Here is an 18,647-nt window from a genome sequence, read left to right on the forward strand (position 1 = left end):
TTATTTTGTCTGATATAACAGTCTCCCCTGCTCTCTTTAGGATGGACTGTCTTTTTCCATCCTTTCACTTTTCACCTTTCCATGTCCTCACAAACGTGAGTACTACCTGTTTCACCTCTCTGACAAACTCTGTGTCTCTTGCCCTGGGATTTTCCTCCTGTTACTTCTGGTGGTCCCTGCTCATGTGCATTGTATTGTGGTGAAAGACAGGCCCCCTGGACTGCTCCTTTCATGCCACTGTAATTTCAGAAGGAATGCATTGAATGTTACCTTCCTATCATGATGTTTCTTGAGATAGTCTTGCTTAATAACTATATTTTTTTCCATATTCTTTTTGCCATGATTTTTAATTCTCCAAGAAGTTTTTTTACTTTGCTATTGTGATAATTTTTTTTTTTTTTTGGTCATAATCTAATGACTCTTCTAATTTCAAATCACTGTTTTATTAATGGAAAAAAGCAAAGAAAGTCTTTGGTTTCTGTTAATGCCTTGCTATGTAAATTTAAATGGACAAAATTTTATTTGTATCTTTGTATATGGTAATTTTATTATGAATTGAGTTCAAGTATTCTTTTTTTTTTTTTTTAATGTTTTTACCAGTTTTCTTTTGGTAGCCTAGTATAGAATCCTGTTGACAAACTCAGCTGAGTACAAAGGATACATTTTTTTTATCTGAAAGATGCTGAAATACATGTGAATAAAAGGATGATATAAAATTGTCCAAAAAGTCTGTCAAAAGACGAATCCTCTCGTGTCAGTTAATTTTTTATACATAAGCAAGCATGCATGTGCAAGTCTGTGGTTTAGATAGAAGACATTATGATTTAAAAACTACATATCAACTTTTTTTTTCAGTTGAAATTATGTTATCAGTATAATCTGTGGCCTTGGAATTTTCCAAACAATCCTGTTAGTGTTTTAAGTAGTAAATTACTAACAGTTGTGTTTCCGTATCCACGTCTATAATGACCTTTCATGCCATTCCACATTGTTCACCTGGGACTTTTTTTTTTTTTTTTCATATTAGTACAATATTTATTTATTTTCGTTCTGTCAAACCCTGAGCCCACCACTTTCCCCAGGCTGCTTGGGGAGTTACAGGAAAGGGAACATACAGGGCAGACACAGGAGAAAGAATTATGGGAGGTGGAAAGAGCTCCTTCATATTGTGAAGAATATGAACTAGACCACCATCAGGCAAAAGAGCCCCATGGCCTTTGAGAGGGCCGCCCATGGCATAGAAGAGCTACTGTTTCAGAGAAGGGTTCCTGGCATAAAAATGATGAAGCTCCCGAACACAAGCCCACTTCCAGCCCTGGAGCCAGCCACCCCTGCTGTGGCAGCTCCAGCTCCACGGAATTTGGCTGCTGTGTCAAAGTCCTTTGAAATGGCACTGGTTTGGAAGCTGTGGCTAGGAATAAGTGAGATGGTCCGGGGACCTGGGGCTGCCAAGCTGCTCTGGCTCTCATCGGTCAGTGTCTCCAGTCCTTCACCACCACTGCGGACAGTGATCACTCAACAGGGAGGAGGTTCTCCCAATCAGGGAGGGGGTAGAGACTAATTTGGCACAGGTGTCCATTTTCAAGGGATGAAGGCCCAAGGCTCGAGAGCTGGTCCCCCTGCAGAGAAGACAGAGGGGCAGGGAGGAGGCTCACCTTGGACTTCTTTCAAGTTTTCTTTAGAAGCCCTCTGTCAAAGGACTTTTAATGTTCTCTGTACTACTTAACTGTTAGATGCTTAAGCTTCAGTTGCTGAGCCCAAGCTTCTGAGTTCAGGTGCTTCATGTAACATTTCTTACCTTCTTGATCTGAGTCGAGTTTCTCAGAGTGTCTGTGACACAGGTTGTCTTCCTAAGGTGGGAAAAGATCGTTCTTTAATGAGCTATTACATTGATGACAGGTTCTTGCCTGTACAGTACTTATTTAATGTTTAGAGTAATACTATAGTAATTTAGAGCAACAGGAAGCCTTCAGACGCTTTTGGTCCTTGCTGCTGTTATCAACATCATAACTGAAAGTTTTGACCTTTCCATTGAAAGGGCCGTGGATTTCGTCATCTCTGAAGACGCCACTCATGTTGTACCTCATCTAGATAATGAATTGCACTCACTGGGTAGAACATAATATCTGACACTTCTGTATAGCCACAACAGTTTTGAGCTTTATTTATTTCATGGATTTTGAACAATGATGAAAAATCCGTATTAATTGGAGGATCTCATAAGGTCTTAGGGCAAAGCATAAGAAATTAAAATTAGAGATCCATAATTTCTCCAGATACCCCTGCATGGATGTGTTACAACACATACTTGAACCAAGTCAATCCTTAGCCCTTACTACCCTTTCTCTTTTGCATGAAAATGAGAACTTTTCATGGCCCTTTTGGTGACATGTGGTTTCATTTCAGGAACGACTGACCTGTGAGGATGTGGCCATCGAATTCACTCATGAGGAGTGGATATTCCTGGACCCTGCTCAGAGGGCCTTGTACAGGGACGTGATGCTGGAGACCTACAGGAACCTGGTCTCCCTGGGTGAGGATGACTTCCTTCCAGAGCTGCCCTTGGGTATCTGCATTTTCCCTGTGTGCCCCCTTGGGAGGCCCTAATGTCTTTCATCTGAGAGTTCTGGTGACTGGGGCATGACACAGCTTCACAAGGTTAAACTGACCCTCTTCAGATGCTGTGTCTGTTTCATGTCATATCTGAGGTTGTCCCAGAGCTTAATCATGTACAAAGCTCACTGGCAAATGCTAAAAAAAAATACCAAAAAACCCGATTTCCTATTTTCTACCTTTTGACTTTTGGCTCAGTGTTTTAAAAAATCCACAGCACTTTAGATTTCTCTCTTCTGATAACGCTGAATATCTGTTTGTTTTTGCTTACTTGTTTACTTTTTTTTTGCTGCGCCTTTCTGCATGTGGGATCTTAGTTCCCTGACGAAGGATGAAACTTGCACCCCCTGCATTGGAAATGCAGAGTCTTAACTGCTGGATCACCAGGGGAGTCCCAGAATTTCTGTTTCTGATCTGAATAGTATCTCCACATTGGAGCATGAGAAAAAGCTCTGGACAGTGGGGAGTGATGTAAAAGTAGCCAAAAATACAATGTATAAAGAAAAACGAGTATCTCAAAAGGGCTGTTTTTTTCTGTTTAGGAGTGGAACAAGTTGGTGGATTGGATCCTCTGTGGTTGTTACTTAGGAAAATGTAAGGAGAGTAGGTAGAGAGATTGTCTTTTTGATCCTAGATCCTACGAGGGGAGCATATGTGAATCTCGCAGGCTCTTAGCTTGCCATCTGTAGGTTGAGAGCATGGTCACATCTCAAGATGCTGTGATGTCTGACGTTCATGTTGTATTATTTTTACTCTTGTACTGCTCTACCCAGTCTAGGAATGTGAACTGTTCCTGATGTTACATTCTCCTTACTTTGTTTCCTTTTACCTCTTAAATTTCTTTGAAATATATTCCTGAGGGTCTGAAATTTTATCTGGTTTCCTTGCTGTGATAATCCACCTATGTTTAATTGGCAGCCTCTGGTGAGTCTCTGTGGAGTGGATTTACTAGGTAACAGAAAACTGTGATGGAGACACTATCCCTAATGTTATTTTCTTGCTCTGTACAAAGTCACCACTTGAAGCTATCCAGTAGAGTGGTCAGTATGTTCTAGGCTTATGAGAGAGAAAGTATCACGAGAGCCCGATACATCTTTCCAGGTTATTTTCTGGCTTTGAAGACTCTGTCAAGGGCACCGTGACAGTGTTGTTCATGTGTATCAAGGACCATATATTTTAGCCTCTGTAAATGGTATGGGAATTTATCCCAGGACAGCTTTGTCCAAGTTCACATTCTCATATCTATGAGGCTATTGGCTGCACTGTTGTTCTGGGCATTGTAGGCATTTTTTATTTTATCATTGAGTTCAAATTTCTGTGTTACTCTTAATGTTTCTGTTTTGTATTTGCAATGCGTTAGATGGTTGATTGGGAAATGGTCCCTATGGTGGAACTGGTGATCAGTCCCTCTTAAAATTCTTGATATATTCTTTGTACTCATTTACTTATCAGATGTATGATTTCCACATATTTTGTCTTTTACTGTTGATTGTCTTTTCAAACTCACTGCACTTTAATGCACAGTAGTTTATAATTTTGATATAGTTCAATTTATTGATATCTGGTTTTATTTCGTGGCCTGTGGTTTTGGTGTTACATCTGGTAAATCATTTGTGGGTCCAATTTCCAGAAACATTTCCTGCATGTTTACTTCTAGGAGTTTTATACATTTGGGACTTAGGTTTAGGTCTTTGAACCATTTTGAGTTCATTTTTGTCTATAGTGTAAGATAATGTTCCAAGTAAATTCTTTTGCTGGTGGGTATTCATTTTTGTCAACATGTCTTGTTTCATAGACTGCTTCCTCCATTTAGTAGTTTTTACACCCTTGCGAAACATCTTTTGAACATTTGCACAAGAGGTGTTTTTGTTTTTGTTTTAACCATTCTTTTTAGGTATGATGCTGCTGCTGTTGCTAAGTCGCGTCAGTCGTGTGTGACTCTGTGGGACCTGACAGACGGCAGCCCACCAGGCTCCTCTGTCCCTGGGATTCTCCAGGCAAAAACACTGGCGTGGGTTGCCACTTCCTTCTCCAATGCATGCGTGCATGTACACCAAGTCACTTCAGCCGTGTCCAACTCTGTGCGACCCCATAGATGGCAGCCCACCAGGCTCCTCTGTCCCTGGGATTCTCCAGGCAAGCATACTGGAGTGGGTTGCCATTTCCTTCTCCACTTTTTAAGTATAGTTAATTTACAATGTTGTGTTTCAGGTATACAGCAGTTTACAAGATACTCAGTATAGTTCCCTGAGCCATTATATCGTAGGCTCTTGTTGCTTATCTATTTTGTATATATATTAGTTTGTATATATTTAGACTTCTAATTTATCTCTCCCTTTCCTGCCCCCATCACCATCCTGTACTATCCCCTTTGGTAACCATAACTTTGTTTTTTATGCTGGTGAGTTTATTTTGTGAATAAGTTCATTTGTATCATTTATTTCAGTTCAACATATAATATCCTATGATATTTGTCTTTCTCTGTCTGATTTCCCGTAGAATAATCTCTAAGTCTGTCTATATTGATGCAAAAGGCATTACCTTTATTGTGTTTTATGCGGTGGAGGTGGCAACCCACTCCAGTGTTCTTGCCTGGAGAATTTCATGGACAGGGGAGTCTGGCAGGCTGCAGGCCATGGGGTCTTAAAGAGTTGGACATGGCTGAGCTACTTTCACTTCACAATATTCCCTTGTATATATGTACCACATATTCTTTATCCCTTTGTCTGTCAGTGAACATTTAGGTTGCCGCCATGTTTTGGCGGGTATAAATAGTGCTGCTAAAACATTGGGGTGCATGTGTCATTTTGAATTAGTTTTCATCCTTACTGGATATATGCCCAGGATTGGAATTGCTGGTTCATGTGATAGCTCTATTTTTAGTTCTTTATGGAGCCTCCATGCTATTCTCCAAAGTGGCAGTACCAATTTATGTTCCTTCCAACAGTGTAGGAGGGTTCTCTTTTCTCCACACCCTCTCAAGCATTTATTGTTTGTAGACTTTTTGATGGTGGTCATTCTGACCAGTGTGAGGTGATAGTTTTGTGGTTTTGATTTGCATTTCTCTCATAAGTAGAGATGTCAAACATCTTTTCAGGTGACTGGTGGCCATCTGTTTGTCTCCTTTGGAGAAATATCTGTTTTGATCTTCTGCCCAGTTTTTGATTGGGTAGTTTGTTTGTTTTGATATCAAGCTGTATGAACTGTTTGTATATTTTGGAAATAAATCCCCTATAGGTATCATCATTTGCATATATAGTCTCCTAGTCCAAAAGTTGAATTTTTGTTCTTTTTTTGGTTTCCTTTGCTTTGCAAAAAGGTTTTAAATTTAATTAGGTCTCATTTGTTTGATTTTGCTTTTATTACCATGACTCTAAGAGATAGATCCAAAAAAAATTTGCCGACATTTATGTCAGTGTTTTGCATTTGTTTTCCACTATGAATTATATAGTATCTGGCCTTGCATTTAGATGTTTAACACATTTTGAGTTTATTTTTGTATGTGGTGTTAGAGAATGTTGTAATTTCATTCTTTTTCATATAACTATGCATTTATCCCATCATCACTTATTGAAGAGACTTCTTCATTCTATATTCTTTCCTCTTTTGTTATACAATAATTGACTCTAAGTAAACTGGTTTATTTCTGGGTTTTCTCTCCTGTTCTACCGATCCGTGTTTCTGTTTTGTGCCATCATCATACCACTTCCCTGGTGGCTCAGACGGTAAAGCCATCTGCCTACAATGCAGGAGACCCAGGTCCAAGTTCAGTCCCTGGGTGAGGAAGATCTGCTGGAGAAGGAAATGGCTACCAACTTCAGTATTCTTACCTGGAGAATCCATGGACAGAGGAACCTGGTAGGCTATAGTCGATGGGATCACAAAGAATTGGACACGACTGAGTGACTTCACTTTCACTTTGTTGACTGTCAGTTTGTAGTGTAGTCTGAACTCAGGGAACATGATTCCCCCACTCTGTTCTTTGTCAAGATCATTTTAGATATCAGAGTCTTTTGTATTTTGGTACAAATTAAGTTTTTCTTTGCTTTATGAAATATGTCATTGTTAATTTGATAAGGGTTGCATTGAATATGTCGATTGCCTTGGATAGTATGGTCATTTTGACAGTGTTACTTCTTTCAATCCAAGAACATGGTATATGTTTGTGCCATCTGTTTGTGTCATCTTTGGTATCAGTCATCAGCATCTTATAGTTTTATCAGTACAGTTCTTTTAACTTCTTAGGTAGGTTTATTCCTTAAAATTTTATGCTTTTCTATGAGATGGTGAATGGGATTGTTTGATTAATTTCACTTTCTGATATATCATTATTAGTGTATAGAAATGCAGCAGTTTTCTATATATTTTGTATCCAGCAAGTTGACTCATTGATGAGGTCATCTGGTGGAATCTTCGGGATTTTCTGTCTGTAGCATCATAGTGACAGTTTTACTTCTTTTTAATTTTTTTTAACTTGAATTCCTTTTGTTTCTTTTTCTTTTCTGATTGTTGTGGCTAGGACTTCCAAAAATATGTTCAATAAAAGTGGCAATAGTGAACATTCTTGTCTTATTCATGTTGTTAAGGGGAATGCTTTCAGTGTTTCCCTGTTGAGTATGATGTTAGCTGTGTGTTTGACATATACAGTCTTAATTATGTTGAGGTGGGGTCCATCTGTGCTGACTTTCTGAAGGGTTTTTATCATAAATGGCACTTGAATTTTGTCAGAACCTTTTCTGCATCTATTGATGATCATATGGTTTTTAGTCTTCAACTGTTAATGTGGTGTATCATAGTGATTAACTTGTGGATATTGAGAAATCTTGCATCCCTGCAATAAATCCCACTTGATCATGGTGTGATCCTTTTATGACCTTTTATGTATTAGTAACTCTTTGAATCTGCTCTTTTGAACTCAGGGAAGGTCTAGGAGAATAAAGCCTTTTTCTACGAAAAAGAGTTGGGTGCCTCAGAAAGGCTTTTGTAACTGGGAAGGTCTTCCAGAGTCAGTTTCAGTCCCTCCTTTTCTTTGATACTCCTCGATCTGGAGATGAACATGTGTGGAAGAAGAAATGAAATAAATGTCCAATAGAGAGGTTAATCATACTTGACAGAGGAACCCAGGTTTAGATAGCCTTTTCCTGGATTTTCCTTCTGATTTCTGCTGATAAGATTCTTACACAATATCCTGGAATATTGTGTATGTTTTTCTTGAATATAAGCATTCCATTGTAACTTAACAAAATTCACAGTTGGATACATTACATTGTAAATAGTATAACAGGTATTATCCTGCTTTCTCCATATATCACAGTCACTTTTAAAATTTCTCTTGTTTCTGTCCCATACCCATAGTATAATGCCCATAAACTTACTGAACCAGTTCTTTTCTTTTAAAGTCAGTATATTAGTTTGTGCTCTCAGTTATTTTCCCAAAGACATGCAGTCACAAGCTGATATCTGACATAAACCTGTGTACCCTATGCTCCACGCAGGCCCTTTCTTAGTCCTGACCATTCCTCACATAGTACCTTGATATGGATGGAAACATTGTTCATACCTATCACATCCCTCCACGATCTACATACTCTCACTGTAAAGATAATGTCTGGTCATTTATTGAACAAGTTTCTCAGGACATGACCTAAATCACTCTGTGCATCCATGATGACTGACAACCCATTTCAAGATGGGATGGTTGAATAATAGTTAAACAGACTACTTCTGACTTGTATCTTCCTTGACATTTTCTTTCTAAGTTCCTTATATGTTTTTTTTTCTTTTTTTAATATTTTCTAGTCTATTCATTTGGCAGGTGGTCATGTTTACAATGAAGTTTTCTCAGTCTGTAGGTTCAGATTCATATCCTGGTTCTCTTACCAGTTTGTGTACCAATTGTGTGTGTCTCCTGCTCTGATTAGAGAAAAACATGTTAATTTACCTCAAGCCTTTTAAAGCAAATTAGTGCTATCAGTAGTACATGTTTTATAGTAAATACTCAAAATGTATTTTTGTTTAAAAAAGGTAATGTCTATATTCCGTCATGTTCTTGATGATACGACTTTATCTACATTATATCTTTTTAAATTTTTATTTATTTTTTACTCAAAGGATAATGGCTTTACGGAATTTTGTTTTCTGTCAAATCTCAACTACATTATATCTTGTATGCTTTTCACTTGCAACATTTTTCAGCAATATTGTGTATGACCCTAGTCAATAAATACACAAAGCACTCTTTATTTATTATATTATGGTGCCATTAAACTAGGTAATTAAGAATAGTGCATGGCTAGAGATCAGCCTTCCTTGATGGCTCAGTGGTAAAGAATTCACCTGCATAATGCAGAAGATGCAGGTTTGATCCCTGAGTCAGGAAGATCCCGTGGAGAAGGAAATGGCAACCCACTCCACTGTTCTTGCCTGGGAAATCCCATGGACAGAGGAGTCCAGTGAGCTACAGTGCACGTGGTCACAAACAGTCAAACACGACTGAGCAACTGAACAACAACAACATAGGTAGGGATTGCTTTGTTTATTGGCTGTAAGAAAACTGGTGAATATTTTACGTCTTAATTTATGTATCATTTACAGATGATGGTCTTTTAGCGTGTATTCTGCAATACAGCTGACACATACTACTTGTTAACGTTGTAAAATGCCTTTTCTTTTTGGGTACGTAGTTCTATAGCAGATTTAGAAAACTACGTTGTTTCCAAAAAATTGTTTTAGTCATATTCTTCATTTTCTCATTTGTTTTCAATTGTAAACAACCAATTATGAATAGTTATTAATTGGATAAGCTTGGTTTTGGATTATTTACTGTTACAATATATAATATTTTGTTTAGAATTTATTTATGTATAGTAAGTATGGAGAATACAGTGATAGTGTAATATTTTTCTTTTCAATTTGAGACAACTGTTGATTGATACCTTCCTAGGGTCCTGGTAGAAAAATACTCTGTTTTTGAGAGTTGGCATAAGATTGTCCAATGTGAGTGTGTTTGGCATATGGTTTTTAAAACTATGCTACCTTATCGGTGAATTTATACCATGCTTTCTTAAGTTAAGAATTCTATACCTTTAGTGTTTCTAAAAACTTAAGGTCATCATTGTGGTGTTTCATAACTTGGCATAAGTATTACTTTTGGTATAATATATATTCAACATGAAACATTTATTTTTGAATTATTGTGAGCAGGATACCTATGATTCTTTTTATCTTGTAGATATCTCTCCTACACATGTGATCAAGCATTTGCAACTGGAAGCGAACAGTGATAAACTAGAAACATTCCAGACATTGATGCCGGGAAGACCTGAAAGCTGTGAAATCAAACATTTTCATCTTTGGGAAAGTCAGGAAAATATGTGTAACTTTGAGTGTCAGGGGAGAGAAGACAAAAGAAATTACAAAGGAACACCTGTAAGCCTTAATGAAAATGTGCCTGATGGAAGAGATTCGCGTGATAGGAAGGATGCACGAATCAAGCCCTTTGGAAACAGGTTTGGACTTAACTTTCAGGATAAACTGCAGATATTTCAAACTGGTGGGATAATTTCTGAATATAATGAAGTTGAGAGGTCTGTCAACAACAGTTTCTCATTTTCACCACTTCAAAGAATTCCTCCTTGTGTCCAAACCAGTGTTTCTAATATATATGGGAATGGTTTTATGAATCCTTCAGTAACAACACAAGAACTCAAAGCACACAAGGAAAATCCTTCCAAATGTGATGACTGTGGCAAGGCTTTTAGTCACAGCTCACACCTCAGGAGACATAAGAAAATTCATACAGGAAAGAAATTATTTAAATGTGATATATGTGGCAAAGTCTTCAGCGGAAATTCAAACCTTGCTGTTCATCAGAGAGTTCATACTGGAGAGAAACCTTACAAATGTGATGAGTGTGGCAAGGCCTTTCGTGTAAAGTCAATCCTTTTAAGTCATCAGACAGTTCATACTGGAGAGAAACTTTACAAATGTGGTGAGTGTGGCAAGGCCTTTCGTATAAAGTCATACCTTTTAAGTCATCGGACAGTTCATACTGGTGAGAAACCTTACAAATGTGATGAGTGTGGCAAGGCCTTTCGTATAAAGTCATCACTTTTAAGTCATCAGACAGTTCATACTGGAGAGAAACTTTACAAATGTGGTGAGTGTGGCAAGGCCTTTCGTATAAAGTCATACCTTTTAAGTCATCAGACAGTTCATACTGGTGAGAAACCTTACAAATGTGATGAGTGTGGCAAGGCCTTTTGTGCAAAGTCAGCCATTTTAAGTCATCAGAGAGTTCATACTGGAGAGAAACCTTACAAATGTGATGAGTGTGGCAAGGCCTTTCCTGTAAAGTCCACCCTTTTAAGGCATCAGACAGTTCATACTGGTGAGAAACCGTACAAATGTGATGAGTGTGGCAAGGCCTTTCCCATAAAGTCAACCCTTTCAAAGCATCAGACAATTCATACTGGAGAGAAACCTTACAAATGTGATGAGTGTGGAAAGGCCTTTCGTTTAAAGTCAATCCTTTTAAAGCATCAGACAATTCATACTGGAGAGAAACCTTACAAATGTGACGAGTGTGGCAAGGCCTTTCGTGTAAAGTCAACCGTTTTAAGTCATCAGGCAGTTCATACTGGTGAGAAACCTTACAAATGTGATGAGTGTGGAAGAGTCTTCCGTAAAAAACCACAGCTTCAACGTCACTGCAGAATTCATACTGGAGAGAGACCTTTCAGATGTAATGAGTGTGGCAAGTTCTTCAGTCGAAATTCACACCTTAAAAGACATCGGAGAATACATATAGAGAAACCTTTCAAATGTTTTGAGTGTGGAAAATCCTTTACTCAGGTCACAGCACTCACTAAACATCAGAAAATCCATACATGATATGAATGTGGTATATGGTAGAAGTCTTCAAAATTCAAAGTTCAAAATTCACACCCTACGGTTGGTCAGAGAATTCGTACTACTGAGAAACCATACAAATATCGTGAGTGTGGCAACATCTTAGGCTTCATGAGAAAATTCATACTGGATAGAAGCCAGATATTTATGTATTGATTAATCAGGTCTTTAGAATGTGAATTCATTCTAGAACGATTCCTCACCAATTTCACAAATGTTAAAAACAGAAAAAAAACCCTATCCTCACATCTCACATCTCACCAGTAGTATTAGAGTATTTATCCCAGAGAAAACACACAGCAATGTAATATGTGTGGCAAGGATCTTACCTAGAAGTCACAAGATAGGAACATAGTGGAGCCATACTTCCCAGACACAGTGGTTGTGGCAAATCCTTTACCTTTTTCACTCTATGTATTCTCTGATGACTTTAGTTCAGATACTCAGCAACTGCAGTAAGTCCAGATTTGAAGAGAAGCTACACAGATCTTTTGTGTAAAAGAAACCCAAATTCTAACTCAGCAAAGATGATTCTTTGGGAAAGTAGTCCACCATTTTTTGGTCTCCTGCCTTTCTGAATAAAGTCAATATTCCTTGCCCAACAAGTAGTCTCTCAGTTTATTGGCCTGTTGTGTGGTGAGCTCTATGAGCTTGGCTTTGGTAATACATTGATCTAATGCATTTGCTATATACGTTTCATGATGGTCTCTGGGAAGGAATCAATGAGATGAAGGGGCCGACTTCATTAGATACAATTCATTCACATCCACGTTTCCTGGAAAAACACACAGCCTGAATTACAAAATTCAATAGTGTGTGTGAATTAGCAACAGGGAGGGCAGAAAATAATGTAAAACTAGGACATGACCCATCATGGTCAGTAGGATCAGGAAGCTCTTCCGTACATAGTACAGTCTGTTATAAAACATAATGTTCTACCAACTGACCTTGAACAGAGTAAGCAAGATGTTAAAAGGACTGGGCTTTTTGTAGGAGAGGGACAGTTACCAGGGACTGATGGTGTGCTAGGAACAATGCATAGGAAAAGGGTCATGTTCTCCATTGGATAGAAATAACTGTTGTATATATGATTAAAGAAGAGTTACTCCTATTTGTGGAAATTGAAGACAGAGCTGTCACGGTCTTTGTAGACTGGGACCTGGGGACTGGAGTCGACGAGAAGAAGGAAGCAGGGGACCCAAGTCTCGAGTGAAACAAGGGTGCTTTATTTGCAGAAACGCATGTTTATGTATCTTTATACAAGGCAGCTTTAGGCAGTAAAAAAGTTGAGCAAAAACAAAGCCAAGCAAATAATAATCTTGAAAGAGCCAGAATGCATTCCATATCCTGAGTAAGAGGGGCATAATTGAATAGATTACCTTTAAGTAAAAGGTCACTGAAGGGAGTCACTGAAGGGAATCCAAGCAGATGCTCTTTCTCATGACCTCAGTCCTGAACACTGCGTGCAGCTCTGCTCGTTCCTGTTCTCCAGGAACTGATAAGGGATAGAGTCCTTGAGAAATGGCACACAAAAGAAGAAAATATCATGTTGGATCCTTTAAAGTTGAATGTCCCCTGACAGTTCCCCCTTTTTTATTTTTTCATAATTGAGTATGAATATGACGGCGCACAAAGCGCCAGCAGCTGCAACGGCACACAGAGTGCGGCCGAGAGGAGCTACCCCACGTCCTGAGGTCAGGCGCATAGGCCGGGAGGACCCCATGCCCAAGGGTCGGCAGCCAAGAGGAGTTACCTCATGTCTGAGGTCAGGGGCAGCGTCTGAGAATGCCAGGCTGCGACGGCGCAGGAATGGCCGGGAGGAGCTACCCCACGTCCAAGGTTAGGGTTGACAGCCAAGAGGAGCTACCCTGCATCCAAGGTCAGGGGCGGCTGCCGGGAGGACCAACCCCACGTCCAAGGAGTGGTGGGTGCGTGGGTGAAGGAGGGCCTAAGGAGCTTTTCCACAGTCAAGGTCAGGAGGGGTGGTGGTAAGGAGATACCCCTCGTCCAAGGTAAGGAGCAGCGGCTGTACTTTGCTGGAGCAGCCATGAAGAGATACCCCACGCCCAAGGTAAGAGAAACCCAAGTAAGACAGCAGTTGTTTCAAGAGGGCAGACACACTGAAACCATAAACACAGAAAACTAGTCAATCTAATCATGCTAGGACCACAGCCTTGTCTAACTCAGTGAAACTAAGCCATGCCGTGTGAGGCCACCCATGACAGGCGGGTCAGGTGGAGAGGTCTGACAGAATGTGGTCCGCTGGAGAAAGGAATAGCAAACCACTTCAGTATTCTTGCGTTGAGAACCCCATGAACAGTATGAAAAGGCAAAATGATAGGACACTGAAAGAGGAACTCCCCAGGTCAGTAGGTGCCAATATGCTACTGAAGATCAGTGGAGAAATAACTCCAGAAAGAATGAAGGGATGGAGCCAAAGCAAAAACACTACCCAGCTGTGGATGTGACTGGTGATAGAAGCAAGGTCCGGTGCTGTAAAGAGCAATATTGCATAGGAACCCGGAATGTCAGGTCCATGAATCAAGGCAAATTGGAAGTGGTCAAACAGGAGAATGTCGACATTCTAGGAATCAGCAAACTAAAATGGATTGGAATGGGTGAATTTAACTCAGATGACCGTTATATCTACTACTGTGGGCAGGAATCCCTTAGAAGAAATGGAGTGGCCATCATGGTGAACAAGAGTCCAAACTGCAATATTTGGATGCAATCTCAAAAACGACAGAATGATCTCTCTTCGTTTCCAAGGCAAAACATTCAATATCACAGTAATCCAAGTCTATGCCCAAACCAGTAATGCTGAAGAAGCTGAAGTTCAATGTTTCTATGAAGAACTACAAGATCTTTTAGAACTAACACCCGAAAAAGATATTCTTTTCATTATAGGGGACTGGAATGCAAAAGTAGGAAGTCTAGAAACACCTGGGGAAACAGGCAAATTTGGCCTTCGAATACAGAATGAAGTAGGGAAAAGACTAATAGAGTTTTACCAAGACAATGCACTGGTCATAGCAAACACCCTCTTTCAACAACACAAGAGAAGACTCTACACATGGACATCACCAGATGGTCAACACAGAAATCAGATTGATTATATTCTTTGCAGCCAAAGATGGACAAGCTCTTTACAGTCAACAAAACAAGACCGGGAGCTGACTGTGGCCCAGATCATGAACTCCTTATTGACAAATTCAGACTTAAATTGAAGAAAGTAGGGAAAACCACTAGACCATTCAGCTATGACCTAAATCAAATCCCTTATGATTATACAGTGGAAGTGGGAAATACATTTAAGGGAGTAGATCTGATAGATAGAATGCCTGATGAATTATGGATGGAGGTTCGTGACATTGTGCAGGAGACAGGGATCAAGACCATCCGCATGGAAAAGAAATGCAAAAAAGAAAAATGGCTGTCTGAGGAGGCCTTACAAATAGCTGTGAAAAGAGAAGTAAAAAGCAGAGGAGAAAAGGAAAGATACAGGCATCTGAATGCAGAGTTCCAAAGAATAGCAAGAAGAAATAAGAAAGCCTTCCTCAGGGATCAATGCAAAGAAATAGAGGCAAACAACAGAACGGGAAAGACTAGAGATCCCTTCAAGAAAATTAGAGATACCAAGGGAACATTTCATGCAATGATGGGCTCGATAAAGGACAGAAATGGTATGGACCTAACAGAAGCAGAAGATATTAAGAAGAGGTAGCAAGAATACACAGAAGAACTGTACAAAAAAGATCTACACGATCCAGATAATCACAATGGTGTGATCACTGACTTACAGCCAGACATCCTGGAATGTGAAGTCAACTGGGCCTTAGAAAGCATCACTAGTAACAAAGCTAGTGGAAGTGATGGAATTCCAGTTGAGCTATTTCAATCCTGAAAGATGATGCTGTGAAAGTGCTGCACTCAATGTGCCAGCAAATTTGGAAAACTCAGCAGTGGCCACAAGACTGGAAACGGTCAGTTTTCATTCCAATCCCAAAGAAAGGCAATGCCAAAGAATGCTCAAACTACCGCACAATTGCACTCATCTCACATGCTAGTAAAGTAATGCTCAACATTCTCCAAGCCAGGCTTCAGCAATGCATGAACCGTGAACTTCCAGGTGTTCAAGCTGGTTTTAGAACAGGCAGAGGAACCAGAGATGAAATTGCCAACATCTGCTGGATCATGGAAAAAGCAAAAGTTCCAGAAAAACATCTATTTCTGCTTTATTCACTATGCCAAAGCCTTTGGCTATGTGGATCACAATAAACTGTGGAAAATTCTAAAAGAAATGAAAATACCAGACCACCTGACCTGCCTCTTGAGAAACCTGTATGCAGATCAGGAAGCAGCAGTGAGAACTGGACATGGAACAACAGACTGGTTCCAAATAGGAAAAGGAGTACGTCAAGGCTGTATATCGTCACCCTGCTTATTTAGCTTCTATGCAGAGTACATCATGAGAAATGCTGGGCTGGAAGAAGCAGAAGCTGGAATCAAGATTGCTAGGAGAAGTATCAATAACGTCAGATATGCAGATGACACCACCCTTATGGCAGAAAGTGAAGAGGAACTAAAGAGCCTCTTGATGAAAGTGAAAGTGGAGAGTGAAAAAGTTGGCTTAAAGCTCAACATTGAGAAAACAAAGATCATGGCATGTGATCCCATCACTTCATGGCAAAGAGATGGGCAAACAGTGGAACTAGTGTCAGACTTTATTTTTCTGGGATCCAAAACCACTGCAGGTCATGACTGAAGCCATGAAACTGAAAGATGCTTACTCTTTGGAAGAAAAGTTATGACCAACCTGGATAGCATGTTGAAAAGCAGAGACATTACTTTGCCAACAAAGGTCCGTGTAGTTAAGGGTATGGTTTTTCCAGTGGTCATGTATGGATGTGGAAGTTGGAGTATGAAGAAAGCTGAGCGCCGAAGAATTGATGCTTTTGAACTGTGGTGTTGGAGAAGACTCTTGAGAGTCCCTTGGACTGCAAGGAGATCGAACCAGTCCATTCTGAAGGAGATCAGCCCTGGGTGTTATCTGGAAGGACTGATGCGAAAGCTGAAACTCCAGTACTTTGGCCACCTCATGCGAAGAGCTGACTCATTGCAAAAGACTCTGATGCTGGGAGGGATTGGGGGCAGGAGGAGAAGGGGATGACAGAGGATGAGATGGCTGAATGGCATCACTGACTCGATGGACGTGAGTCTGAGTGAACTGCGGGAGTTGGTGATGGACAGGGAGGCCTGGCGCGCTATGATTCATGGGGTTGCAAAGAGTCGGACATGACTGAGCGACTGAACTGAACTGGTATAATTGATTCAGATGATAAGGGAGAAATTCAAATTATGATGTCATCTCCAATACTATGGCAGTTCAAAAAGGGGGACAAAGTTGCCCAACTACTTCTTTTTCCTTACACGTCTATTAACTCCTCTATTGGCATCTGGACAGGTGGATTTGGCAGTACAGATCAAAAACAATCCTTATGGACGTCAATAGTATCTGAATATGCACGACCAAATATAAATATCAAAATTAATGGCAAAAGATTTTCTGGTCTTCTTGATACTGTATCCGACTTTACTATTATTTCTAAACATATATGGCCCAAATCTTGGCCTATACAGATAATTTCTTGCCCAATTGTAGGAGTTTCTCAAACCAAAGTACAGGAGGTTTATTAAAGTGTCCAAATATATCCATATGAGGGACCAAAAGGCCAGCCTGCAACATCACGACCTTATGTGATAGATACACCCCTTAATTTAATATGAAGAGATTTACTTATGCAATGGCAAACTCAAATATATATTCCACATTTTCCCTAGGGGCCACTGCTCACTTAAAAATCAATGCAATTATTAAAATTACTTGGAAGAATGATGAGCCTATTTGGACAGAGCAATGGCCCCTCACAAAAGAGAAATTGGAGGCTACTAAAGAGCTTATCAATACACAATTGTTATCAAAGCACATTGAGGAATCTTATTCCCCTTGGCATTCTCCCATTTTCGTAATAAAGAAATCTGGCAAATGGCATCTCTAAACAGACCTTAGAAAAATTAATACATCTATGAAACATGGGTGCATTGCAACCAGGAATTCCATCACCTGCCACTATCCCTCAAAACTGGCATATTATTATTATAGATTTACAAGATTGCTTTTTTACTATACCTTTACACCTTCTAGACCCAGAGAGATTTGCTTTCTCTCTTCCTTATCCTAATCATATCGGGCCTAATAAACGACATCAGTGGACTGTATTGCCTCAAGGAATGATGAATTCTCCCACCATGTGTCATTTGTAGCCAAAGCCCTTGAACCTGTGAGAAAACAATTTCCTAACTTTCTTGTTATTCATTATATGGATGATATATTGTTTTCAGCTCCATCTGTATTAGAAACTCAACAAATGTTTGGCATAGCTCAACAATGCTTGAAAGACACTGGATTAAGCATTGCTCCTGAAAACATTCAAACCTCTACTGCTTACCATTACTTAGGATCTGTTGTTAATAGACAACGTATTACTCCCCAACTAACACAGATTCATGTTGACAAATTATCAACCTGGAATGATTTTCAAAAACTTTTAGGCGATATAAACTGGATTAGGCCCACTTTAGGCATTGCAAATGATCAGCTGACTAATGTATTGAATACTTTGAAAGGAGATCCCTATTTAAATAGCCCTCGTTTAATACAAAATAAATTGCAGAAACAGTTTCTGACTCGTATTAGACTTTAATTACCTCCCGAGTTGTTTATATTCCCTTCTCTCCATTCCCCCACGGGAGTTCTTGCCCAACAAGAACACCCGGTAGAATGGATCTAAACCCATTTTAGAGGGACAAGGTCACTTATGGCCTATCTTGATTTGATCGCTCTAATAATTATCAATGGGAGAAATAGAACTAAGACTCTAGTTGGCTCCGATCCTCATAAAATTGTAATTAATAAATCTCAATTTGAGAATGCACTACAAATGTCTACCAATTTCCAAATAGCCTTTCTGGAATATTTTAAAGATATTTCATTTCATTATCCTTCTAACAAACTCTGGAATTTCTTCGAAAATACTGAATTTATTATCTCTTGCATTGTCACA

The 18,647-nt window shown here is 39.5% G+C and overlaps 1 protein-coding gene and 1 pseudogene across 13 annotated transcripts in view; one reads left to right on the plus strand and one right to left on the minus strand.

The window, feature by feature from the left end:
- Nucleotides 1-12,125, plus strand: part of LOC147354434 (uncharacterized) — a 39,933-nt gene extending 27,808 nt beyond the window's left edge. For 9 of the 13 annotated variants that reach the window (XM_086353811.1, XM_086353808.1, XM_086353809.1 and 6 more), the window contains 2 exons: nt 2,407-2,533; nt 9,845-12,125. In XM_086353811.1, coding sequence (XP_086209937.1) covers nt 2,407-2,533; nt 9,845-11,505 — 1,788 coding nt within the window. In that variant the 3' untranslated portion in view covers nt 11,506-12,125. Of the gene's footprint in view, nt 1-2,406; nt 2,534-6,358; nt 6,472-9,004; nt 9,133-9,844 lie in introns of those variants that run through there. The other 4 variants (XM_086353816.1, XM_086353815.1, XM_086353817.1 and 1 more) reach the window with 3 other exon arrangements.
- Nucleotides 1,183-1,579, minus strand: LOC147354435 (ATP synthase F(0) complex subunit C2, mitochondrial pseudogene; annotated as a pseudogene).
- Nucleotides 12,126-18,647: the final 6,522 nt, after the last annotated feature.

Source organism: Bos grunniens, chromosome 18 (genome assembly GCF_055505025.1).
Source record: "Bos grunniens cultivar Pamir isolate PY7600 chromosome 18, Bosgru_T2T1.0, whole genome shotgun sequence".
Taxonomy (NCBI): Eukaryota; Metazoa; Chordata; class Mammalia; order Artiodactyla; family Bovidae; genus Bos; species Bos grunniens.